The sequence below is a fragment of the Peromyscus maniculatus genome, chromosome 10, assembly GCF_049852395.1.
Source record: "Peromyscus maniculatus bairdii isolate BWxNUB_F1_BW_parent chromosome 10, HU_Pman_BW_mat_3.1, whole genome shotgun sequence".
NCBI classification, from domain to species: domain Eukaryota; kingdom Metazoa; phylum Chordata; class Mammalia; order Rodentia; family Cricetidae; genus Peromyscus; species Peromyscus maniculatus.
In genome coordinates, this window is record NC_134861.1 from 11,946,153 (window position 1) to 11,973,748 (window position 27,596).

A 27,596-nucleotide genomic window follows, 5' to 3' on the forward strand; every position below is an offset into this window, starting at 1 on the left:
GACCACAGTCCCTCAATTAAGACTTGTGCACTAAATGAACTGGCCATAGTCTGTGGGCCAAGGAGAGATACTGTAACGTTTCATTGGTCACAAACACCTTTATTCCAAGCAAGGAGAAAGAGGTACTGTTTCCCTACAGGCTTCTTGCTCACTGGTCCACAGTAAGAAGCTGCAGGGTGGAAACAGCAGAGGCACTGTGGTGCCTGCCCAGCCATTTCAATTGCTGGCTCCCCAGGGAGTTTATTAAGATAGTGTAATAACATCTGCTCACGTGCATGCTACATAACATCTCTCTTGTGAAAGAAGACTAGATGGAATTAGACTGCCCTTGTCTTCACCTGATCCCGTGCTTTCATTTCTCCCAGAAAAGGAGGGGGGAAGGGTGGGGGATGGGGGTACTGCAAGGCTGAAGCAGTTGGTTGGCAAAGCCAGTTCAGGAACCTAAATTACATTTAATTGTTAGGAGCCAAACTTCGGAAGAGTAACCAGGAAAGCTGCTGGTTCCACAAGGACAGCCTGGAGAGGGCCAGGGCAATTAGCCTTGATAGTGAGGTCTCTGGAGGGCAGGGAGGCTCTCCACTCTGCGGAAAGGCAAAAACCGCACAGGGAACCTGCAGCCAAGTTCTCTCCACCAAAGGTCACCGTGGCAAAGTAGTTTCATAATACAAGAGTATGCCCGCACAATCCCAGCTATGTTTTCCCTTCAGGAAATTTTCAGCCCACCACAGGAAGCGAACGTAGGTGCACTGGGGGAGCTAGCTAGCATTCTAGGGAGAGAGCACTGATCAAAAACACATTCCCAGCTCAACTTCACTTCTCTGAAAGCAACGAAACCAGAACCCTTCCCATATCCGTAGGGCTGTCCCCAGACCAACGGCGCAAAAGGCAGACTCCTAAGGCAGGAGGGACCCCCTCCACAAGCAACCATGTTCCCATACTTTAAAAACAGTGGTTCTCAACCTGTGGGTCGCAATAACAACCCTTTCATGGGGGATGCATAACAAATATCCTGCTGATCAGATATTTACTTTACGATTCATAACAGTAGCAAAATTACAGTTATGAAGTAGCAACGAAAATAATTTTATGGTTGAGAGTCATCACATGAACTGTTATTGAAGGGTCGCAGCATTAGGAAGGTTGAGAACCACTGCTTTAGAGCAACCACATCTGGCTGCTGAAGCAAAACTGACGTGCAGGCCTTTCGCTCTACACAATCTTCCAAAAGTTTCCTGGGAAAACAATCGAAGTCGATGCTGGATTTATGAGACTTAGAAGAGGGGGGTGGGGCCGCTACCGCGCGCCTGTTTAATTTGAACCCCACAGAAGATGGTCCTGTGATCTACAGGGAGCTGTAATGCCCTAGGAGACCCGGGAACTTGCACTAGACCTCTTCCAGGCGCGGCAGGGATATCTGCAAGAAACCTCGGCAAGAAACGCAAGAAACCTCGGCAAGAAACACGCGCGGAAGAGCGAGTCTGCGCAATGGCCAGTATCCCGCCGCCTCTGCAGTGAAAGAGATCCAAAGAAGCAGTTTCCAGCGGCTTTTGGACTGGAATGGGCCAGGGCTCTCCTGACTCCCACCTTGCCCCGGGCTCACCCGGGCAGCCGGCCGCATCCAGCTGTGCGTCCCTAGACACTGTCACACATGCACACGCACGCGTGCACCTCCCAGCATACTCTCAAACGAAAGCGCACCAACCGGGGCACAAGCGCGCTCACAGGCCCACGAGTGCATAGTCTTGTGAGCCCACCCTGCACGCCCACGTGCGTGCCCGAGGGAGCCCCAGGAGCCCACTACACTACACTCACCTGGCGCGGACGCCCACGCACCCCGATCTCGCGCGCCACCCTCGCGGGCGGGCCCGGGGCCAGCGCGCGCCACCGCATGGCCGCCTCTGCGGTCCGCCCCCTGTCTACGGCCAAGCGCGGGAGGCACGGACGGCTCCGGGTCCTGCGTGGGCAAGGCCCGGGTCGTGTGCGTCTCAGCGGACTCTGCAAAAGCTCCTGCCGTCAGAAGTCAGACGCCGGGAACAAAAGCCAGGCGCGAGTGGCGGGCCCCGCGCGGCCGCCCTCCATCTGACACGAATTAGCCCGCCCTCCCCTGCAGACCGCAGCCCAGAGCCGGGGCACCGCTGCTCAGCCAGACGCGGGAGAAGTGGGCGAAGAAACGCCTTCCCGCGGGGGGTGGGGGGTGGATGGGGGCGCCTCCCTGCCGCCATCTGACTGGAATTACCGACGCTTGGCTCGGGGTTCAGCATTACTAGGATTTCAAACCTCTAGGCGCGCTGGCCCAGGGGCTTAAAGAGAATCAAAACGCAGCAGGTTCCCAGGGCTTTTGGCATTTTAAAATCTTGACTGTTCTCCAGTCCACCCTGCATCTGCGCTGGGAAGTATCGACCGGTAATCGACACTACCCAGCTAAGAGTGCATGTGGAGTAGGAAGAGTTTTTGGAAAACATTAAGGTAAAGGGTTTTGTTGTTGTTTTGTTTGTTTTGCTTGTGAAACTTTAAAATTAAATGGGGGGGGAGTGACTTGCTGGAAAAGGACAGTGACGGTGGGGTTACAGGCAAAACCCAAAGCAAGTGACTACCCACTTTGCACTCCTAGGAAATGAGTTCCCACTCCCTCTTCTCAATGCCACCCGCTTCTGGACAATCCCAACAAATCACATCTCAGCCTTTCCATTCAGAGTCTGGGATTCTAGAAGGAGATTAGAAACCAAGAGTGGGAGCGGGATGAAGGAAAAGCAATCCAGGAGCCCAGGAAGCGTGAGGGTCCCTTTAAAAAGCTAGGAGGGTGCACTCTGCTAACAAGAGCAGCCTCTTTCCTACCCCAGGCCTGTGGACCTGCGTGGGGCTGTGTCCTTAAAAGCAAGTTCAACAGCAGCAGTGTTGAACACTCTAGCTTTAGACAAGGCAAGTCCAACTTCTGAGACTGTAGAACGGCTGCTTTGAAGATGGATGGGTTCAAGTTGAAGCAACGGCTCGGGTCTCTTCCGCGCAGCAGAGGAGACCCCTGCAACGGAGTAAGTAGCAGAGCACTTAGAGTGTAGCTCTAAACATGAAGCCCTAGTGGCCCTGGCGCCAGGCCCAGCCCATGTGGCGGTCTAATAGCCTGCAGTGTCCCAGAGCCCAGCCTCTGTGGCTCTCACACTCTGACTCTGAGCCTGTGTGCCCAAATGCCTTCGCTGGGAGGGCAGTCTGGGTGGGCTGCAAGGGCCTTTATGGTTACCACATGTGCAAATTCCAGCCATCAATTCAACCTCTCAGGTCCTGGCACTCAATATCCATCTTTCTGTTTCTGCCGTGGAGTAGCAATGGCTGCTCTTCCAAGTTTCAACTGCAAAAGTGGAAGAAAGAAAGCAAAACCAAAATTTTCCTAAGATAGACATGCCATCCAGGACTCCGCGTGCACCCTTGCAAATGAGCTCGTTCTTCATCTTCCTCTGCATTCATATTCCTGCATGCACCGCCTCCACCCTCCACTGCCCGGGGATCCCTGAGACTAGGAGTATTGCATTCACTCTGGATCCCTGCATCTAACCCCAGAGAGTAGGAAGCAGTGATTCTTCTATCAGGAGGCGTTGGCCTTACTAAGGAGCTGACAGAGCCAGCAGAAGGAATCTGAATTCAAAAAGGAAGACACCGTGCCCTACTGTGGTGAGGCTCTGAGGGAGAGTATGAGCCCCGCACACTCTGGGGTCCATTCAGAACTACTATTAAGAGGCAGAGGCTGCCAAATGTGGTAGCTCATGTCTGTGATCCCAGCAGCAGGAAGGCTGAGGCATTGCGCAGGCCTGCCACACACGGAGGCAAACATCAGAAGGTGGTTCTTTATTATAGGCATACCTGAATCTGCCGGAAGTTATTTAAAAGAATACACCACTCAGAAAACGCCTACTCTTTATTACTAGTTATAAACTATGTGACTGTGATACACTTTCTAGCTCCTGACAACAAACTGGTTTGTCTTGGTCCTGGGGAGAATCAACAGTTACAGCCAAGGACTCTGGGCCAAGGTCCAGAACCTTGAACCCAGGAGACGTACCCCAGTCCCTTCATCAGGCTGCACCTCTCCCATACATCCTCTGGCCTCCCCACTGACCCCTCAGCCAGGCTCCCAGCTGGGCTCCACACTGCAGGCTCCTTCCACTCTGAGCCATCAGGCTCTCTTCTGACACCTAGGGCTTTTCCCTTTTCTCTTTTCTCACTAATAATGACTGCTTTTTCTGGGCTCAGCTGAAGATCCACCTGCCACCTTCTCTCCCATCCCTGGTGGTTAATCGTCTCCCATCCCTGAGCCGAATTCATGGCAAAGGAAACCACTCTTCATTTGGTCATCTGGATCCTGCAGCGGGGCTCTGCAGGACCATGCCGCACAGGCACAGAGTAGTGTGGGCAAGGGTAAGAAACAGTCCTTCTTTGCTCCTGCTCCCCGGCCACCGATGCTGGTCACACACGTGGGTGGAGTCACACACCCTTACCCACCCAACTCCGCCTGTTAAGCAAATTGTGGGCACACAGATCCATGGGGCCTGGGAAATCCAGAAGCCATGGTAGGCAGCCAGCTCTTGGGGTAGCTGATTCCCAACACTTGAGCGGCAGGCTTGTGTCATCCTCATTCTGCAAACAACAGCTAGAGACAAATTTCTCCGCAGCATCCTGTTTCCTCTCTGCTTCCCACTGTCCAGATCGGCCTCCCCTGGGCATCTGACTGCACCTGGTCCCCAGGAACAAAGTGACATTCTTTTCACATGGGGCAGGGGAGGCTAGACAACCCAGGGAGACATCAGCACCCCAGCCATCAAGGAGAGAGGTTATGTGGCATCTAACTATTGAAAACTCAGACTGAACTGAGAACATGTGCCCCCTAAACAGCCAGATTTTTCTCATGTCGAATCTGTGGTTCAGTAGGAATGTGGTCACTGTGGTCTACAAGCTGCTCTTACACTCACTCATGTGCTCACTTGCTTACCTATAGAATCGATCATTGAGAAGTCCATGAGCACACAGCATTAGCAGGGAACAACAGTGTCCACCCACGAGGTGAGACCTCAATTAGTGGGCTGAGATTCGGATGGCAAGAAAGGAAGTGAGAATGTGTTTGGGTGAGTAGGCCAGACATGGTGGCTAATGTCCAGCTAATGCTAGAGGTAGACAGGGTACAGGAAAGAGGTTGGGGAGCTGAGCAGGATAGCAAGAAGCAGTGACAGGAGAGAGACCCCAACTGGGCCAGGCTGGACCCCTGGTCATGTGGAGGTTTTAGCAGGTGCCAAGCTAGGGGCACTATGCAGATATCTGTGTCCCAGAAGAGCAGCAGTGGCCATGGAGAACAGTCTGGAGTGTGTGCTGGAGTGTTGTAAGTGTTAGGGGAGAGTAGCAGCAGAGTACCCTCTCATAACACCCGTCCTGGAAATGCTTTGCAATGTGCACAGGATGACAAGCCAGAGAGACATGTGACGGGAAATTGGATACCTACAAGAGGATGACACCTGGAGGGCCCCCCTCCACCCCCTTAGAGGAGCAGGAAGAACACTCTCCAGGAGGCAGACACACTGGGGCAGCAGTGAATCTCATCTGCCATAGGTACACTCAGAAGTGAAAGTAGGAAAAACAGACATCAGCAGCTCTGTCCACAGGGGTCAGGGTTAGAGAAACACAGCCCTGTGGCAAGGTCACATCCACAGGAATGACAGAAGAGCACACCACAGGGACATGGGAGACAGCCTGGAGTGGCGCCTATTGGCTAAATCTCAGTGGGCTCCAATGGCAAAACAGTGAAAATACTGCATTGCCAACCATTGGCAATAGAGTCCTTGAATCCCCACTGTTACAGACAAATAACGCGTAGTTGAGTCTTCAAGGGGCCAGCACCTCCCACCTAGTGGGACAGATAAGGGATGGGCAGAACAACAGGAGATGCTCCCAGAGAAGACAGGGCAGGTCTGTACAGGGCTTGTAAGGGAGGGTTGAGACCAGCTTCCACTCTTTCTGTAGGGGCAACTGTGAGATCACAGGCAGAGGGGGACATCCTCTAGCACCCATCTCCTTGGAGAATAGAGAGCCCCACAGTACCTTCATTGTAAAAGAAAAAGAGTAAGACTAAGAAGGTGGTTGATCCCTAGTCAATCAAGCGGTCAAGATCACTGTGGCCATGGGTCGGGCAAGCCTTTGCCAGTGCTAACAACAACCCACTGGCGGCTCTGACCTGCAGAAATCTCTAAGCCTGTGTTTCTCTCCTTGTCCCAAGGCCCTGGCATCTGGACCTTGCTCAAGCACAAACCTGGGTCAAACCATTTCTTGAAAGACCTTCCTTCTTCCCTATTTCCCTGGGCATCCAGTCTGTGCTCCATCCCACCTACAGAGAAGCACAGTGTGTCTACCAGGGTACCTACCATGTGTCAGTATGCCCCAGACTCCCTGGAGTCCTGGGAAGGTCCCAGAGCCATGTCCACCTCACTAACATGGCAGAGCCTGTCCAGGAGACCTCAATCCACCTGCTGCCTTAGAAATGTGGGGAAGGGACAACACACGCTTGGAGACAGAAGAATGTGGGGTACAAGATCTCATGGGTTCACTGGTGAGCCAAGGACACACAAAACGGAACAACCAGCCAGCAGTTCGAAATCCCCCACACACCATCCCCAGAGACATTGTCCCCTGGGGACAATGAGTACACATCAAAGAGCAATAGAACAAACGAGAGAAGATGCATTGGAGGTGCTTGACCCAAAGTACATGGTAGAAAAACGGTTGTTACCACCCAGATGGATGGATGTAGGAGAGCAGCCTGGGTGTTTTTACCCCTAACACTGCTCTAAGGGACATGGTGCCTCATCAAACCTGCCTCAGCATCCACTGCATCTGGGAGGAATCCCAGAGCCACTGACCTCAAGGGGAGGGTGTCAGTCTACAAGTTCCACCACCACGTCTTCACTGGCTACAGAGTTCAAGACAACGGTCAGGGCAACAAGTTAGGGCCAACTGTCAATCTCTGACAGCCACATCTGGGGGCTTCTTTGTCAACAACAGATGGTGACTTCTGACATCGTAGCAGGGTGTTCCACCAGCACTGAGGAAACATGCTCCATTTCCCCTGTTTTCTCCCATCATATGCTTCCTTCCCCCTGACTTAGAGAAGTCAAGAAAAACTGCTTTTCCTGCAGATCTCTTCCCCACTGTGAGGCTCCAGTCCTTTGGTATTACACTTTCAAACACATGAGTTTTGTTCCCAAGCCACCCTCCTATGGCATTCTGACCCAGAGGCCCAAACACACCAGGACATCCACCCAAATGCAGTCTCACCCCGCCAATGGGAAATAGTTCTAGGAAAAGGATGGTGGGATAGAAAAGCAAATACCCAATAATTAAATGTAATAAATACATGGCAGATTTTCTGTGTGTTTACTGAACCAACTGAGTAGAAGGGAAGGAACCTCTGTCCCAAAGGGCCCTCAGTGACCTGCCTGGGGAGACAGACGTCCAGTCCCAGGGAGCCAGGATGCACACAACCCCTGCAGAGGGAGGAAGAAGACACATGGGAAGATTCTAACACAATATAATGTAAAAATATGCTAGTTTGTAATGCTGGATGATAACGGCCCAAACGTACCAAACCTTTGTTTTCAATACTTAGACCATTATGTTTCTATAAGAGCAGAAAACTGCTATACTGAAAACACTGAAATTCATGTAACAGTCTGGAATCTGTCCTGTTCCAGGCAGTGCTGTGTTAACCGGCAATGTACTGCAAGACAGCATGTGCGGAGTGTGTACACTGTGTTCACAACTAAGCACAACCTGTATGACCCAGGAGACGCTGTATGACTCAAGCAGGTGCTGCAGGAAACATGGCAGACTCATTGTGCTTTTGATCTTGGGTTCATTTGGTCATTGTGCATTCAAACACTTTCTACTGTTGCCAAATGCTCTCATGAGCCCCACACTGAGTTATATAACTCTCTGTAGAGTCATGACCCATCATTTAAGAAGCAGTGTTCTAAACTGGACGTGGCACACCTTTAATCCCAGCACTCAAGAGGCAGAGGCAGGCCAGTTTCTTATGAAGACCAGCCTAGTCTTCACAGAGAATTCCAGACCAGCCAGGACACTTAATGAGACCTTGTTTCAAAAGAAAAGGAAGGGGGAAGAGGAGGAAAAGGAGACTATTACCACCCAGGTTCAATTCCCAGCACTTACACGGTGGCTCACAACCATCAGTAACACCAGTTGCAGCCTGTAGGCACCAACCAGCACACATATGGTGCACATACATGCAGGTAAGACACTCATACATATAAAATATGGTTAGAAAGAAAGAAAAGGAATTTTATTTTTTTTTTTTATTTATTTATTTTTTTTTTGGGGGGGTTTTTGAGACAGGGTTTCTCTTGTGTAGCTTTGCGCCTTTCCTGGAACTCACTTGGTAGCCCAGGCTGGCCTCGAACTCACAGAGATCCGCCTGCCTCTGCCTCCCGAGTGCTGGGATTAAAGGCGTGCGCCACCACCGCCCGGCCAAGAAAAGGAATTTTAAAGTAATAAAAAATACTGGCTACAGGAAGCTTAATAACTTGATCAGACTCAACGTCTGTGCGGCTAGTGGAGAGATTAAAATCACCTTAAGGGGCCATTGACAAGTGAATAGATAAGGGAGATGTGGTACAAATACCTTATGGAATACTACTCAGTCATAAAGAAGGACAAAATCCTGCCATTTGTGACAACCTAGGTTGCACTTTGGTTAATGAAATAAGCCAAGCACAGACAGGCAAGCATCAAGTGAGCTCACTTATATGTGGATTATGAAAAAACCATCAGACAGAACTGAGAGTACAGAGGTGGTTAGCAACTGTATGGACAGGGGCAGCAGGGGAGGGGGCCTCAGGGGTGAGGGGTCCCAGTGGGTACAAACTTTGCTAGGTGCAAGTAAATTCTGAGTTTCTCTTGCACTGAAGTTGCCACAGTTGAGAAGATAGGGTTTCTCTGTGTAGCTCTGGCTATCTTGGAACTGGCTCTGTAGACCTGGCTGGCCTTGAACTCAGAGATCCACCTGCCTCTGCCTCCCTGGTGCTGGGATTAAAGGCGTGCACCACTACTGCCTGGAGGCAAAGTAGAAGATTTCAATGCTCTTACTACAAAAACATAATAAGCATTTAAGATGATGGTATGCTGATTCTCCCACTGTTACCAGTATGTAATGCACATCCATATCCAAACAAACACCAAGCTTGAGCTGAGAGACACACGCACTGTTGTGTTCTATGACCATCTACAATTACTATGTTTGAATTTGAAAATTAAAGTCAGACATCAGCGTCATTTAAAGAAAACCTATAGTTTCCCCAGGCAGCGTGCAGAAAAGAACCTAAGCCTGGTCTCCATCCAGTCTCTGGTCAGCCCCAGAGTGAGGCCAGTCCAGCTGAGACAGTTCCTCCAACACGAAGACCTGGTCCAGTTCATTTCCACAGGGAAGCCCATGGATTAACGCTAGTCCTTTCACAGCTCCTCAGCTCTCTAGAAACAACCCTCCACCCTCCACCTGACACCCCCTACCCCTCCAGCCCACCCCCACCCCCGTTGAGGCCAGCACACAACAGCAAAGGCACATCTGAACCCTGGGCAGAAAACATAGCTCCTCATCAGAGGGGCCACCCTGGGTCAGGGCAGGCCACACTAACCCTTCTACTCCCCTGAAGCAGGGGTGGATAGGAACATCCCCAAATGAAACAATCAATTCACACCACAAATCCTGGCAAACTCCGGATGCCAGCATGTCTTCAAAAATCTCCCTTTGGGGCTCTCAGCTATGGCTGGATTGACATGCTAGGAGCATTGGGCTTGGGAACAGAGGGCCAGAGCCTGGGCCATTCCCACAGCAGACATGCCAGAAAGGAGGTGGGCAGCACGCACTGCAAAGGCCAGAATACCCTGGGAGACTCCAGCCGGGCTAGCTGGGCCACGGCAGGTTTAATATTAACTTCTCTGAGTCATGGTTTCTTCCCTCGTTACTGCTGACTGACCTGGAAGACTTCTAGTGAATGTTAATTAGGCACTCACGGAGGGGCTTTGTTCAATGTCTGGCACCGCCCCACCCCCATTTTCTATTTTCATCCACAGAACAAGTTTTAGCTACTTAGTCTCAAAGTCTTCAAAGGTAAGTTTGCTATTCGTGTGGCTGTGAGTCAGCATTTTCCTTTCCAGGCGGTACACAGATAGCTCAGGGAATCCACCACACACCACACCACACCACAACACACCACACCACAACACACGCACGGCAGTTCCCTGGCAAGGGTCTTGAGGTTTGGATCCAAAGAGTTCATCCTCAAGTCTGGCACAACACAGATCCCGGAGCCCTCCTTTATTAAAAAAAAGAATAAGAACAAGTTTATAACCATCACTGTCCTCACTTTGGGGGGCGGGGGGGGGGAGCGCTGGCTAGGGGGTTGGGGGGATGGGATAGGTGCTCGTACTGTGTCCCTCAGCCCACACAAATGGGGCTGTGCTTAGCAAATGCTGCCCTAGACAAGGAATAAGTGTGTAAGTCAACAAAGACAGCCTCTGAGTTTAAGGTGACTGTCACTCGGAGGCCACACCCCTCGGTTACACCCTGGGCTAGGCCTTTGGAATGCAAGGCCTCCTATCAGCTGCCCTTTGAGTTTCTGATTAGCTGCTTAGGGACCATGTCTCCATTCATGCATTCTGGAGTCTACTGGGAAGTGGGAGGGGCAGAGACTCCTTAAGCCTAAAGGGATAAAGGGATCCAGCCTCTGGGGAAAAAAAAAGAAGAAAAAAAAAAAGGAAAAGAAAGGAGCCCTGATGAGAAGAGTGGCCAGAAGCTGAGAGAAGGGAGAAGGGAGCAGAGAGCAGAAGGAAAAACTGAGGGGACCCAGGGTACCTAGCACTCCAAAAATGACTTCAGCTAGGAACTGACAGGGGTAAGACATCCACAGAGAACCCCAGGGGTACCATCTCCACTCCCTGGAGCATTAGACACCAGGAGTGAAGAAGGGCAGCCTGCTTCTGCTGTAGGTGTGGACGGCACAGGAAGTCATGGCACCAGAAGACTCTCCTCCACCAGCCAGCACGCCAAGCTGCACCGTGCGTCTGCTGTTTGAGAACAAAAGGTGGACGCCAGAGGGACAGCAAGCCAAGGCTGGCCACTTCCGGTTCTGAACACAGCCCTAAGTCTACCCTGCCGTGTCCAAGTCTTGCCCACTGTACAGCTATTACACAGGCACACACAAACTCAATCACAGTCCAGTCCACAAGATCAACACTGGCCACCCAATGGCACCATCATTTCTAATCTTAGATGCACAGTACAGAACCCAGGCCTCATGACTCCAGTCATGTGATGCTGGCCCAGCACCTCCTCCTAACCTCCATCTCCCCCCCAACCCCCCACCCCTGCCACCGCCCTCCGCCTTCTGCAATAAAATCTGCTGAAAAGCATCTCATCCTTCAAAAACAAGGGCATTCTGACTAGACGCTCCCACGTCAACTCCGATTTACAGCTATACTCTCCTCCCAGAAGACACCTGTACAGGGTAAACCACCCCATGCCACTGAGACCTCCAAACACCAGTCCTCATCCCATGGGGACATTCAGATTCCACCTCTCCACAGCTTCTTAGATCAAGAAGGAAGACTCAAGTCCTCCTTGCTCAACCCCAGTTGCCCCCCCCACCTTATTCCAGTTTCCAGCAGTATGTGCACACTCTATATACACTGGTCTCCAAGACCATTTGTCTTATTTCAATGCCCTGCCCTTGGGGGATTGTTGTGGGCTTTGTCGTAGATGGTCCACTGTGGGCCTCCTCCAGAATTGTCACCCTGCAGCCACTGATTCATCAGCTGACCGCCTGTCTCTCCACAGCACTTACTGGAAGACTCCAATATCAACCCTGTCCTCCCTGCCTCACTGAAAGCTCCTCCCACCCATTCATCTTCTCTACCGCTCTACCGTCAGCTTGAAGGCTTTCCCTTTCCCTAGTGGACACAACCCATCCATCAACAAGCCCTACAGAAGAAATCCAAAGCGAGGCTAGACTCTTCACCTCCTCTCCCCCACCATGCAGTCCACCAATAAACTGACCTCTGTATCCAAAGCCAGCCAGACCGAGCTGCTTCTGGGGGCATTCAGGAAGGAGACACAACCCAGCAAAACCCCTCCCACATCTAATCAGTTTGCTTAAAAAGCCAAAGGCCCCCTCAGGCTAACTTAATCTATTCCCTACCTCCTAGACCAGTTGTCCAATCTGTTCACATGCTGCTGCCTCAAGACATTTGCAAGCTCTGCTAGGTACATTTGTCTCTCTTCCCTATCAACCCGGTTTTCTCCTCTCTTCTTTCAGATTTCTGACCAAATGTCCCTCTTCCGGGAAGCCTTACATGATGCCCTACAGGAAACAGTCCCTGGCAGTGGGTACTTCATTTTTTGTCTTTGTTTTGTTTCACTGTCCTTATCACTGGAGTGATGCTCTGTAGTGCGGGAAAGTCACCTTCGAGAGCCTAGGGACTCCATCCACCATAACAGGGTTAGGACATGCTGGCTGAATGAATGAATGAATGAATGGTACTACTGATGGGTCCAACACAGAGAGCCCTCACTGTCCCATTCAGGTTTCTTCATGTGCTGATCAGAACATCTGCGGTCTCAGCTCTACCAGGGCCCTGTTGTTCCTGTCTCTCCCCTCACCCCCTACCCCCCCACCCCCATCCAGGGCTAGGCAGTGAGAATGGCACCAAACCTATTTGCTAAACGGACCGAGGAAGGGGGTAGGGAAACGTGAACAGAGACCTCACTGTGTGTCTGTACCAGAAGTGACTGCAGTACTCACAGCTGTGCACAGAGAGAGCTTGGAGAACTTCAGTGCCTGCTGCACAAGTCAAATATGGAGACAAGAGGGTGGGCAGCCAGGCCATAGTGAGCCTCTGTCCCATGCGAAGGCAGTTGGGACCCCAAGGAGAGGTTCAGCCACCCACTCACAGCCTGTGGGGAGTCACTACATCCAGCACTAAGCAGCCAGGAGAAAGAACACTCAGAGGTCGGAGATGGAGCTCAGTGGTACAGCACTTGCTTGGCCCATGAAGGTCCCTGGCTTCCAGTCTCAGTCTAATCAGAAGCCAGCGATAATACCAATAATACATCTATTTTCACTGGCATGGAGAACACTCAATGGAATAACCAGATGGTATAGAAAACACAAGAGATGTGAGTCATTCCCAGTATTAGCCAGTCCTCGGTATCACAGCACTGGGGCAAAGATAGGCCTTTGCTGGGGAGAGGCTAAGCTTCCCCTTCATCTCTAGATCTGAGCCTAACAAGCAGCACTGACTCACTTCCCAGGGCCAAGCAGGAGCTCAAGTTCATGGTGACCTGTGGGTGACAACTATGCCCAGACCAGCTGAGGTATTAGAAAGCCATCCCGTAGACACAGGTGTCTCCTTCAAAGTACTTGCCCCTGCTTCTCAGAGAGGCCATCAAAGGTCTATCCCAGCTGGGGCGTGGTGGCACATGCCTTCAATCCCAGCACTTGGGAAGCAGAGCAAGGTGGATCTCTGTGAGTTCGAGGCCAGCCTGGGCTATAGAGCGAGATCCAGGACAGGCACCAAAACTACACAGAAACCCTGTCTTGAAAAACCAAAAAAAAAAAAAAAAAAAAGGTCTATCCCACAGCAGGCTGACAAGCCATGGCACAGAGTTCCTGCAGGACGGTGGATCTGTGTCCGTAGCCTGCTGCTGGACTCCAGGAACAGACCCTGTCCTCAGGTTCCTCCCACTTCCGATAAGTGATACAGGAGATGCTCTACGGACAAAGAGAAAGCAGGGAATGGCAGATAACAGGGTGGAGCTGTGTGGCGGGCAGCTCTTGGTCAAGGGTGCTTCCGCAGTTTATCTAGGAGTGCTGATATGGTGACTTCAGACAGAAACACAAACACCACCAAGGTCATGGGTGACGACTCGCCCCAGCAGCAATGACAGAGCACTCAAGGCAGAGAAGATAGACAGCAGGGCTCTGTGTGGGGAAGGACCCCCAAGCAGCTTTCCCAGGGTCCTGTGGCCAGCATAAGGATGTAGCCTGCGGTGTGGAAAGGAATGGAAGGCATCATGGAAGGAAGGACCAGCTGCTGTTGAAATATGACTCAAAAAAGAATAATAATCTAACAAGTTTCTGGTTCCCCTATCTGTGAGCAAGAGACTGGAGGAAAGGCAGGGAATGACCACCTAAAGCTGACCAATCGGAGGACCACAGCCAAGGGACAAGATTGCTGGTGGATCAGGGTACCAGGAAGTAACCAGAGTCAGTTGCTGACAAGAGTTATAAGGTAGTGGTGGGGTGTATTAGATGGTAGCTGGACACTGGGCATACTTAGAGGTGGAAGTCCATCAAGGCTTCGTCTGGACTGTACTATAGTTCTCTCCTGCTCTAGCATCGGGTGTTCCCTAAGCAGAGGAGAAAGCAAAAGAAACACTAGGCAATGAAGCCTTGGGATGTGAAAGCCAGGGACAACGGACAAGAGGCCCAGATACCGGAACGCCAGCAGAACCACCAGAGGAGGGGCAGCCTTGGGCCAGGCCACTGTCCAATCAACAGACTAACCGATAGAGCAGAAACAACGGAAGACTCCAGAGGGAGAACCGCCAGGTGTTCTAACCGGGCTCTCCACCAGGGTCTCTCAACCAAGGAAGAGTCCGGAGATGAGCAAACACCCCACCCACACAGTGGAGAAAAGAGGTCCAGCAGCGCGGGCAGCAGTCAACAGCCAGCAACTGCGTTCTGAGGTGAGGAGGAGGAGAGATGGATGAGCGAATCCACAGCAGAAGCACTATGCGACCACTGGTCTTCCATCCCGCAGACAGTGAAATAACAAGGAAAGATTCCTTCCTCCCAAGACTGGGGGAGAAAAAAACTCCACATGGTATACCCACAGCAAAGCAAGGACGACCAACACTGTGGCTGGGAAGCAACAGGGGGTCCCGCTGGACGTGGAAGCAGACTCCGGCCTTTGCCTCCTTCAGACGCAGTCACAAGAGGGAGTTTTCATAAGGAAGCATTGGTACAGACCCTGGGGAGGGGGGATGCCCTTGCTACCCACAAACACTGACGTGTATGGACCCCAACCCGCCACATTCTTCTGACACACTTAATTCATTTCATCGTTAGCTATTTTCCTCCCGAGGCTATTTTGGCTGCAAGATAGATTCTAACAAAACAACAGGGATTTGACAAATAAAAGAGATGCTTAAGGATGGGTTTGTCGTAATCCTGCCAAGTTAGGAAGCTGTCTAGAGTTCAGCACACAAGCGAGGTGAGAATGAAGGGGGGGAAAATCCAGCCGCTATCCCCATTTCAGAAATCAAGACATGCACACACAAACCCCCACACACATATACTTGAACTTCACTCTCTTTAACCTTGGAGAGGACCTTGCTACCACAGCAGGATGGCACCTGGAAAGCCCCAGGGAGGGACTGCCTAGCTGAGACATGCCACCCTGCCTGATGTCCTCCGATCCAATATCTGCCCTCAGAGGATAATCAGGAGCAGGAGACTGGGTAAGTGGAGTGGGCAGTTCACAGTCCCTGCTCATTATCAGCTTGTGATCCAGCCCTGACCCAGACCTCACAGAAGCTCAGCCTGCCTTTGCAACACCCCATTAACATCAGGCACACAGAGGCTCAGCCCACCTTAGCAACACCCCATTAACATCAGGCACACAGAGGCTCAGCCCACCTTAGCAACACCCGGCTAACATCAGTCAGCTCCACCCTCCAGGCCATCAGTGTACTTGGGAAAGTTCATAGCATCCCATGTAAGAGATGGTTTGATAACTGGTATAAAGTGACAACAGACACCTTCAGCCACCCCTACAGCCTAACTACACGGGACTACACAAGTACTTCCAGCCTAGCATTTCCAGGGCTCACAAAAGGGCATTTTCACCTAAACACTCACTATTTAACCTAACTCTCAACCCTCCCTACCCTGGGTGTTTGGTTCTGTTTTGTTTTGTGGGACAGGTCCTCTCTATGTAATTCTGGCTATCCACTAAGTAGAGCAGAGATGCCCTGCCTCTGACTCCCAAGTGCTACCGCACCCAACCCAAGGCTATGTTCTAGCAGTAAGTAAATAGACTGCATGTATCTAGCTCATTTTTTTTAGATCAATGACTGATTTTCCTGTCTAATAACTGGAGATGTTTGGAAATAGAATGGTTCTTTTTAGGCATCACCAAGACTGAGGTGGGTGGCCAGCAGCTTTTAACGGAGAAGTTAGGAGTGCAACCCAATCCCTAGTCAACCCCCAACAAACAAGTATCCCAAGGAAAGCACCATAAGCGTTCACTGAGGAACCACACGCAGGGTTCAAGAGTGTGTTGTGGAAGAGGTCTGGGTAGGAGGCCGCAGTGAGCAGGCACCAACACATCTCCCCCATCAACGAAAGCCTCTAGACCCCCCCCCCACACACACACACACAGAGCTGAGCAAAGCAGAACCTCTGCGGCCCTCCCTGCCTATGTGGACCCCACAACTGGTAGATGTGGGGGAGGCTGTTTCCAGTGTCAGGGATGTGTGGGTTCCCAACATAAAAGGAGACAGGGAATTTGCTGTCCCTATCAGAGCAAGCCTTAGCAAGCCAGGTGCCGGGAGGATCAAAGCCCAGGGCCACCTCCCAGCTAATCCCCGCCAGGAATGCTTCCTCCCCAGCATTGTTTCCTTTTCTTCCCCACAGGCAAGAAGAACAGCTCCCACTCCAACCCTCTGCACAGGGTCCCGCACCCTCACACTGGCAGGTCTGGACGCCCCAACTTCCCCCAGACTGTCCATCAACCCCACTTCAAAAGGGCCGACCGGGTGCCTCCTATCTTGCAGTGATGCAGGTGCTCCGAGGCAAAGAAAGGAGCTGGTCTCCCACTACGGGGGTTTGGGGCTGAATTCCACATCTGCTTTCACCTTCTAAACATTCCAACCAGCTACGATTTTTCTCCATGAAACAACAACAGAAACCTGAAAACAAAATAAGGCCAGCAGCCCCTGATGACGTCGAAGGACTTAGTGGAGCAGAGGGGTGGCCTTAATACTGTCCATACCCATCCAGGGTGGAATATGCAGTAAAGTGGGGACACTGAGGCAGGAACACGGAGCCGCCAGCCACCCTCTGGCTTTATCTCCCAAGTCCTTGGTCCAGCCCAGCTCCCCTCCCCCACTCCTCCCCTGCTGCCCTGGCCTAGCACATCTTCTATGTATCTTGGATAGAGTGGTGGTGGGACCACAATAGAGCTGCTGAGAGGTAAAAGGACAGCCGGACAGACTCAGCCCCCTGCCACGTGGGCTCTGCTAAGACCCTGATGGTACCAGAACAGTTCTCATCTAATGTGGCTTTTCAGGTGCATGGAAGGGACTGTGCAAACAGGGTGTGTTTTCTAGAACGTTCATACACCTCATCAGGGTATCACAGGAAGAAACTGAAGGGAGAAAGAGGGAGGGAGAGAGATTTGGGGAAGGAGTGACGGGGGAGGAAGTGTGCAGAATCGCTCTTCCCTTCCTTGCAGGAAGGTTTTCCTATGACAGCCCTTCTCTGCTGAGCCCATGACGCTGTTAGGAGCATTACCGCCTTCCTCTAGGGAATGAGGAATTCCTCCCTCTCTGGACCAGACACATCAGTTACTGTGAGAAAGAGCCAATAGGAAGTGGGGGTGTGCTCACTCTTCTGCGAGCACCAACTTGCCCTTCAGCTTCCCTCCGTGCTGTGAAGGAGGTCAAGACCCTCGGCAGATGCAACCTCTGATCATGGACTTCCAGCCTCAGGAACAACTAGCCACAATAAAACTTGCTTTCTTATCAGCTACCCACTCTCCGGTATTCCGCTATGCTATGGCGGCTCACGGTGGGCTAGGATGGAGGGCGTCGGACAGTTCTCACAGGGCAAGCCTTGGCACGAGAAACACAGCGGCGGCCACAGGGAGCTGCGACCTGCCACCTCTCCATCCCTCCGCCCCTGCGGGAGTGTATCCTCACTCCTAAGGATGCCTTCATCAGGAGACAACGGTAACAGGGTGACAGCTGCCGTGGCCCCCGTGCTAGGACAGACGCTACACCGAGGGAGAGTGTCAGGAATCCCTCCACACAGAGCTGGCTCCCCTCCCCCAAATCTTCCATGACACTGCAGAGTTTCTGTGGCTCTGCAGGTACGGAAAAGGCACTGAGTTCGTGTCTCCACATTCCAATGGCCAAGCAAGTCTAAAGCCCAACAACCCTCCACAGCCTTTGGTGCAAATGACGCCACTGCACCCACGGAGCCAACCATCTCCCAGAGAGCAGGGGATGCTCCAGCCCACACACCCTATCCCAGCACTGCGAGGGCCAACGCTCCGAGTCTGTGCGTTTGCCAGCCATCCTGAAACGGGGCTTTTATGCATTGCTGCTGTGCTCAGAACATTCCTGTCTCCCCAAAGCTCACAAACTGAAACCTAACCTCCACGATGGTGGTATTTGGAGGCTGAACACCCAGGTGTTCAGGTCATGAAGGTGGAGGTCCCATGTCAGGATCGGTGTCCTTGGTAAAGAGCTCACTGGTCCTTCTATCACATGGAGACGTATAGAAAGAACTCTCTGTGAAGCAGAGAGTGGGTCCAACCAAACACTCTAGATGCCAGAGTTGTCTAAGTCATGGACCACTAGCTTGTAGGTAATTTCTAAGGTAAACTACAGCAGGACTGACAGATAAAATCTCATCCTATCCCTAGTCACCATAAGATCCTGACAATCCAAGGTCTTCTGTGTGTTTGCCAACAGAACTTCTAGGCTTCATTTCACACTAGGTCCCCCATCCCAACCCCCAACACCAATGTCAAGGTCATCTAACGGATCATTCTTAGCAAAGAATGTGCTCATGGGGCCTTGTGCTCATGGCCCTATTCCAGGCTCCTACAACCTTTCTAATTAGTATCCCAGCAGAATTCTGCCCCTCTGAGGTACAAGGATCTCCATCTCTCAGTACCATAGCCAACTCCTCCTGAGCTGTGAACAGCAGTGTCCCTTCTGAGGTTCGAATCAGGCCATGTGTATCTTATTGTCTGGTAGCCCTAACACAGTACCTAAGCCTCCCTGTCCTCACTGAGGAGCCCAAAGCTAGTCAAGAATTTCAGAGGGTCAGGTGTGGAGTTGGCAAAAATGTGACACTGTGCAATACCATGTGACTGTACCACCCATGTGACCTCCATCAGGACAACTAGGGCATCGATGTCCCTGCAGAATGACCTTGTAAGCCTGACACATACACACACAATTAAGATTAATCTTCTAAAAAAAAGTCAGAGATTCTGTGGGCTACAGCCTTGACTTGGAGATTAAAAGCACATTCCTGGAGCTAGAGCAATGGCTCAGTGGCTAAGAGCCCTTGCTGTTCTTCCAGAGGACCTGTGTTCAATTCCTGGCACCCACTCAAGTGATTCACCACCATCTGTAACTCTAGCGCCAAGACATCTGATACATTCTTCTGGCTTCCACCAGTACTTCACACACACACACACACACACACACACACACACTTATGTTTTTGTTTGTGTGGTTTTTTCTAGGGGGAGTCGGGGTCTTACTATATAGCCTTAGCTGACCTGGAACTCACAGAGAGTCACCTGCTTCTGCTATGCCTGGCCTAAAACAAATCTTTTTTTGCCCCCTTACTTGTATTCACTGCTGAAAATGCTCAATGTTCCAAGCCCTGAAGGCCACCCACCTGCCTTCTAGCAAATATACGATGAACACTGTTTTTTTCATATAAAATAAACATTTTTTAAATAAAATAAACATTTATTTACCCCAGGAACTCTTAAGTAATGAAGAATATGAGACTTAAATTAGAAATAGAGAGGAGAGAAACAGAGAGAAAACACAGGATAAACTCAGGTGAGCCTGGATCCTTATCCAAATGGGCCCAGAACTTTATTCCAAAGGTCTATTTATAACAATGCCAAGGAATGGAGCAAAAGACTTCCCCCTTGCTAGGTAGACCCTTACAAAGACCTGGTACCCAGGCCCATGGTCCAGTCAACCTCCCATGCAGTCCTGCTGGGTACAGCCACTAGGCAACCTAGTGGGCTCCAACACTTACTGGCTTGCTCCCCATAGCTTGCTCAGCCTACCTTCTTATACAACCCAGACCCACCTGCCCAGGGATGGCACCACCTGAAGTGGGCTGGGCCCTTCCACATCAATCATTAATCTAGAAAATGTCCTACACGCTTGCCTAAAGGCCAACCCAATAGAGACATTTTCTCAACTGAGGTCCCCTCTTCTCAGATGACCTGAGCTTGTGTCGAACTAAAAACAAAACAAAAAGAAAAAAACCTAAGCAGACACAACTGACCCCTTGCCCCTTGCCATACAAATACGTTACTGTTAAAACATAGCCTTTCCTTTCTTGCTTGTTCCCAAGCTCTCATGGTAATATCAAAATATAAAACATGGCACAACTTTAAAAGTTCCACAGTCTTTAAAAAAAATCAAGCCCTTTAAAACTTCAGGTTCGGCCGGGCGGTGGTGGCGCACGCCTTTAATCCCAGCACTCGGGAGGCAGAGGCAGGCGGATCTCTGTGAGTTCGAGGCCAGCCTGGTCTACCAAGTGAGTTCCAGGAAAGGCGCAAAGCTACACAAAGAAACCCTGTCTCGAAAAAACAAAAAAAAAAAAAAACAAAAAAAAACTTCAGGTTCCTGAAAATATCTGATGTCTCTTTAAAAATCCATGCTTGCTAAAAATCCAAAGTCTCTTAACAGTAGGCTCCTGTAAAATCAATAATAAGTTACATACTTTTTATTCCAAGAGGAAAGAACAGGGCACAGTCACAATCTGAGCGAAGCAAAACCGATGCCCAGCAGTATAAATCAAATCGTGGAGCTCAATGTCTCCCATCTGGGATTCACCCAGGGTCTTCTCAGCTCCAAAGGATTTGAGCAGCTTCACCTCTCCAACTCTGCCAGTCACATAGCTCATCTCACAGGCTCAGGCCAGCTCCACTCCACAGCTGCTGCTCTCCTTGGCAGTCACCCCACAGTCCTGGGACCTCCAAAATGCTGGGGTCTTCACATGCTGCACCCTCATTCTCTTTGGGGACTCTGATCCTGTCACAGGTGCTAAACCTCAGCTTTTCTCCATGACCCCCAACCCACCCAAACCCCAAAGTCCCACAGCAACTGAGGCTGCATCGTTACCAATGGTCTCTCACAGTGCTAAGCCTTAGCTGCTCCCCATGACCCCTTCAATCCAGTATCTTCCATGCTGCCAACATCAGCACCACTCGGAAGATTCTAACACATCACCAAGTCAGCTGCCAGTGTGAGATGCAGCCTTGGTCCCCTCTGGACCACAGCTTCTGTGTGCTGACCCCATAGAAACACTCTTGATTGCACTTCAACGATGCTGGTCTCTTCTTAATCACAGCTGATTTCTCAGCCCCACCTGACCACCATTGATTGTCCCGTAAAGCAAAGGTTTTGTTTTCACAAATCTTCATCAAAAACATCACACGAACAGCCCTAAGAGTCCTTGTTTCCTCCCGAAACCTCACAGTCCAGGGCCCCATCTTCCACACTGCTCTCAACCTTGTCTTCTATGTTCCCACAGCACCTCATTTAGCTCTGCATGCTCAATGGCTTTTCCAGCCGAAAGTTCCAATCGCTTTCCACAGTTGGGCCTGGCCCAGCAATCCCACGATCCTCATAACAATTTCTATATTAGCTAGGGTTCCTATCGTCCTGTTAAAACAACAAGACTACAAGCAACTTGCAAAGGAAAAGGTTTATTTCAGCTTACAGCTTCATGTCCATCATTGAGGGGAATCTGGGCAGGAACTCAAGGCAGTATCCTGGACCCAAGAACTGAAGCAGAGACCATGAAGGAATGCGGCTTCCTGGTTTGTTCTCCATGGCTTACTCAGCTAGTTTTCTTACAGCCCCCAGGACCACCTTCCCAGGGTTGGTACTACCCACAGTGGGCTGGCCCTCTCAAGTCAATCATCAGTTTAAAAAGTGTCCCACAGACTTGCCTCCAGGCCAATATACTGGAGATATTTTCTCAGTTGAGGTTGCTTCTTCTCAGAGGACCCTAGCTTGTGTCAAGTTGACAAAAAAGGAACCAGCATGTGCCCCAAAGGCCTTTTTACACATCGGTGGCACACACCTTTAATCCTAGGCAGAGGCAGGCAGATCTCTGAGTTCGAGGCCTGCCTGATCTACAGAGTGAGTTCCAGGACAGCCAGAGCTACATGGAGAAACCCTGTTTTGAAAAAGAAACAAATGCAAAACCCAGAAACTACTAAACTACAAATAAAAAGCATTTTTAAAGATATAGGGTAAGGCCGGGCAGTGGTGGCACCTGTCTTTAATCTCAGCACTGAGGAGGCAGAGCCAGGTGGAGAGATCCCTGTGAGTTTGAGGCCAGCCTGGTCTACAGAGGGAGATCCAGGACAGGCTCCAAAACTACACGGAGAAACCCTGTCTCAAAAAACCAAAAAAAAGGGTAAGTCACAAGTCCCTGGATAGTGGCCCAATGAGGGACAGAGCAGGGCTCACCAGGAGGGCTGGGGTATGGCCTTTGCTACCAGGAAGCGCGCCCCCCCCCACGCGCCTCAGGGGACATTGTCCCCTATGCTCAGGAGACCTGATCTTCCCACGAGTCTGGCCACCTCTGACATCAGCCATGTGCTGACAGGGACAGCCCTCCTTCTCCTGAAGGCTATGAGCTAAAGTCGTCGAGTGAGGAGAACCCTGTCAGGAGTTTTTCCACACCCATGTGCCGTCAGCTTTCTCAGTCCTCTCTCTACCTCGGTCACCGACTTTGTGAAACACAACCCTGGGCTGGGTAGCACAAAGCAGCTGCCGGTAGATCGTTGTTTTAGGATTTTTTTTTTTTTTTTCGAGACAGGGTTTCTCTGTGTAGCTTTGTGCCTTTCCTGGGACTCACTTGGTAGCCCAGGCTGGCCTCGAACTCACAGAGATCCGCCTGCCTCTGCCTCCCGAGTGCTGAGATTAAAGGCGTGAGCCACCACCGCCCGGCTGTTTTAGGATTTTTGTGAACTGCCACAGGAAACTATCTCTCTCTCTCTCTCTCTCTCTCTCTCTCTCTCTCTCTCTCTCTCTCTCTCTCTCTCTCTCTCTCTCTCAGCCTTCTGATAGGATTGACAACTGAAAAGGAAAGAAACTTGCTTATAGGCAGTCAGTGGGTTGAGTTCCTTGATCAAACCAAGTCTGATGTGTGTTGCTTCCAGCTGTTTTGGTTATGTGGATCAATGAACGCTCATGAGACCTAAAGAACACTTAGCATGACCGAGGGGAAGTCAACTGTCCAGCGAACCCCACCCACCCAGATAGTGAGATGAAGGAAGCCAAGCTAGGCCCCGGCGAAGATTCCTTGCCTACATCAAGATACACATATGCTCAAACATTAGACAGCTGTGAAGGGTTGTTTAACCACATTAACACTCAGCTGGTAAACTCTGGTTAAAGTGCACGGCTTTTCACAATGTGGGGGCCTTATCTAATCAGGAGAACACCCCAAAAAAACAAAACAAAACAACTGAGGCTCCAGGAAGAAGTGATTCTGCTCCAAATAGTTTCAGGCACATCATTACACCCCCAAGACCTGCTAGAAGAGCCAGACTTCCAGCCAAGCAAGGCCACTCGTGCCTATAATCCCAGTAGTCGGGAGGCTAAGGCAGGAGAATGGTTCTGAGTTTGAACACACAGCCTGGGTTACAGAATGAGAATCTGACTCAAAAACAAAGCTTTCTCCCCCCTCCCCCCGTCTTCTAAGCATATTTTAGACTTGCCAGCCCTCAGAATTATGTGAGAAGATCCATTTATAATGCGACTGGGCAGATGGACAGTCCTCAGTGTGGAGCAGCTGCATGGGCGAGTTTTTGACTGGTGGCGGTGCAGGATCAACACACATCAAACAGGCACCATCCCTGGAACTGTGGCTTGGGATCTGTTGCCAGGCCAACAGTGTAGGGGTGCAGCACTCGCTCCTGACACCGGGCAACAACCGCTGCAGTAGCTACAGAACCTTGAGGGAGGGACACCAATGAGCCACAGGACACAGTGGCATTCAGTAGGCTGGGCTGACTTAAAAAAAAAACAAACATATTTCCAACTTAGATGTTCAACTTACAGTGGTTTATGGGGAAGCAGTCCCATCATTAAATCAGGGAACATCTGTACATGAAAACCTCATGATGGTTCTGTTTCTGTGGAAACCCTCATTGAGGCTCTTTATAACTAAGCTCCCAGCTGCCACCTCCTCTGACCCACACAGCATCTCCTGCTCTGTGGACACAATCCCTTCTCATGGAGTGGCTCATGGGTCCCTGGGGGCACCCAAGTGCCAAGCAACTTGGCTACTCTGTAGCTGTGAGGCTCAGGCCTCCGGATACAGAGAAGTTTCAGTCTTTAAAGTCAAATGCTTTGGGGGATGGGTGTCAGGGTCAAATAGGAATCAAGTCTGAAAACATGCACTGGCCCCACAGGGCTGTGCTTCCTAACCTTGGGCAGGAGTTGAATTTGGGGGTTCAGTGAGCAAAGAATATTCCCCTAAGTGTGAGAACAGCAGGCAGGTGCGGCTTTCTCCAGGCAGAACCTCCAAGAGCCATGGATAACAGGACAGTGCTGGTGGGCTACTGAGAAGACAACTGGAAACGGAAACTTCCCTGATTCAACGTCTTTCCTGGGGCTTCAGTGAGCATCACTCACTGGAAAAGGATTAACCTGGATGAATCGTTCTAGGCCTCACCCAGCTGATCCTTGGGAGTCTGATGCAGTTCCGCAGTACAGCCCAGAGCAGGTGATTCTAATAGTTACCACCACAGTGCTGGCTACAGATCACTCCGTTAAACATCTAAAAACATGGGCTCTTGCTCAGCATGGAGAGGCAGTTGGTTGCTACACCTGAAGCAAACACTCAGAAAGTATCAGTCACGTGACTGTGAAAGCAAGCACATTAACACGACATGCAGGTTGCAAGCACTTCAGATAACCATTCCCTAGAATGGAGTAAAGGACAGCTAAGTAGAGGCTGGGAAAACAGCCCAGTAGAGTGCTACCCTTCCCAGGCTAGCTAGAGGAACTTGAGCTGGAACTCCAGAACTCACACACAAAAAAAGCCCTGCATGGAGGCATGCATTTGAAGTCCCGTCCCTGAGGAAAAGGCGACAGACAGAGTCCTGGGCTCATTGGCCAGTCAACCAACCTAAGCAGCAAGCTCTAGGTCAGTGCAAGATCCTGCCTCAAAAGCAAAGGTCAAGGCTGGAGAGATGGCTCAGAGGCTAAGAGCACTGACTGCACTTGCGGTGGTCTAGAGTTCCCAGCACCTACATGGTGACTTGCAAACACCTGTACTGCAGTTCCAGGGGATACAGCACTCTCTTCTGACCTACTCAGGCTCAAGGCATGCACATAGTGCACATGCATACACACAGGCAAATGTCCATCCATACAGAGAGAATAAAAATATTAAATCTTTTTTTAAAATGTCTTTTTAACTCTGTGTGTGTGTGTTTGTTTCGGGGGGGGGGGGGGGGGGTGTCTGCCAGAAGAGGGTGTCAGATCCTGGGAGCTGAAGTTACAGGCAGTTATGAGCTGCCCAAAGTGGGTGCTTGGGACAGACTTGGGTCCTTTGAAAGAGCAGAACATGCTCTTAACCTCTGGGCCACCTCTCCAAGCCCCATGTAATAAATCTTTAAATAAATTAAACAAAAAGCCAAGATAGACAGCACCTAGGGAACACACAGGGTTGACTTATGGCTTCCACCCCATGTGTGTCTGTTCACACACACAGAGAGAGAGAGAGAGAGAGAGAGAGAGAGAGAGAGAGAGAGAGAAACTGAGAAACTGAGAAACTAAAAGAATATATGCAATAAATAAATGCTGGACTACAGTGCTTTTTAGATGGATGCGCTTGCTGCCCAGGTAAAGTGGGTTGGCAAACCACAATCTATTTGGAGAGAGCAAGTGTTTCTAAAGAGCTTAACAACAGACTGACATGATGGCATGCCTTTAACAATAGCACTCAGGAGGCAGAGGCAGGCCAGTCTCTGTGAGCAAGGGCCAGCCTGGTCTACTGATCTACCTGGTAAGTTTCAGGCCAGCTAGACAACACAATGACACACACACACACAGAGAGAGAGAGAGAGAGAGAGAGAGAGAGAGAGAGAGAGAGAGAGAGAGAGAGAGAGAGAGAGATCCTAATAAAAATGACAGGCTATCATTTCTTAGCCTTCTGCATAGAAACAGGTTCAGGTAGACATCATTCTTGGGTGTTGGAACCAGTGAGTTTGCCAGGTTACATGTAGCTAGCCTGGGCTACATACAAGCCTATCTTAAAACAAAACAAGCCAAAAAAAACATAGAGGGATAAAGTAAATTTGACAAATGACCAAGAAAAAGTAAATAAATCAAGAGGTCACATCTTAGTCTTTCGGGTTTTCTAAAACTATGAACATTTCCCAAAAAGGGGGGGGGTGGGAGGGGGCGGCGAGAATAGCATTGACTAAGCTAGTCTGTTCTTCGCTGAAGCTTCCTGTTTGCTTTACATGAAAATCCAGATGCGGTGAATGGCAAGTTCTCAGAACGAGCGGAAAAAGCTAAAGCACCAAAGCCACAACCTGGGACAGGCAATGTCCACCTCCATGGCATCAGACAGTGACCTGGTCAGACTGTGTGAGCTGGAAGGAAGCAGGGCTTGGTGTGATGAGACCATGATGGGGGAGGAGTGCCCCTTGATCCCCAGTCCTCAGGATACCACCTTGACACATTAGGTAATGGTAGGACCATTGACCCCCAGTCCTCAGGATACACATGACCCTTCTGTGACAGGGAGATTCCCCTGACCCCTGGGGAAAGGTGGTATCCCCAAAGATTCACTGCCCTCACACCCTGGCTGTCTTGCTCAGGGCAGGCCCTCAGTATCTACCTCAGAAAGATGGGTGAGAAGGCCAACACTGCACAGTTGGTCAATAAAACAGGTGACTGGCTTGACTTGACCCTGTGATCCAAATGCCACACCATTGGCTGAAGACAGAGACCTGAGACAGAGCCAATGGGAGACAGGGCAGTAGTAGGTCACTCCTACCATCATCTGTCACAAGCCCCATGTCAGTTTCTGGACCTTCAAGGACACTCAAGGGAACCATGAAAACAGGCAGGGTTCTAGATTATCATCCCATGGAGCCTTTCAGCAGCAGTGGGGCCATAGAACATGGGAGCAGGGGCAGAATGCATTACTAGCATTCTAGGGGCCATGCTGCCCTGTCCCGAAAGGTAAGAACAGCTCAAGGAGCATCCGGGTGATTCCGCAGCCTCCAAGCTCCTTGTAAGAGTCTTTGCTGATGTTTACAGCCACAGGTACCTCAGCAAGGCCCGTGCCTGGAGCATCCCTGGCAGCTTCCTACTCTCTGCCCTGGCTTACTTAGTCTTTGAGAACTTGATGGATCACTGAAGTCACAACACAGGGAAAGGCCGGTTATCAGGAAACCTAAGCCTTCTGGCCCCCGAGGGAGAGAAGGCAGCCAGCAAGTGGGTGAATCAGCAGCAGGCA

General features: G+C 50.7%; 1 protein-coding gene across 3 annotated transcripts in view; it reads right to left on the reverse strand.

Annotated features, from left to right (window-relative positions):
- Tns3 (tensin 3) overlaps nucleotides 1–27,596 on the reverse strand; it is a 244,712-nt gene that overhangs the window by 203,658 nt on the left and 13,458 nt on the right. Inside the window, exon 1 of one of the 3 annotated variants that reach the window (XM_076545950.1) lies at nucleotides 1,813–2,141. The exons of the other annotated variants lie outside the window; for them this stretch is intronic. Within the exon in view, the coding sequence (XP_076402065.1) occupies nucleotides 1,813–1,890 (78 nt within the window). The 5' untranslated portion in view covers nucleotides 1,891–2,141. Of the gene's footprint in view, nucleotides 1–1,812; nucleotides 2,142–27,596 lie in introns of those variants that run through there. 3 annotated transcript variants of the gene reach the window in all.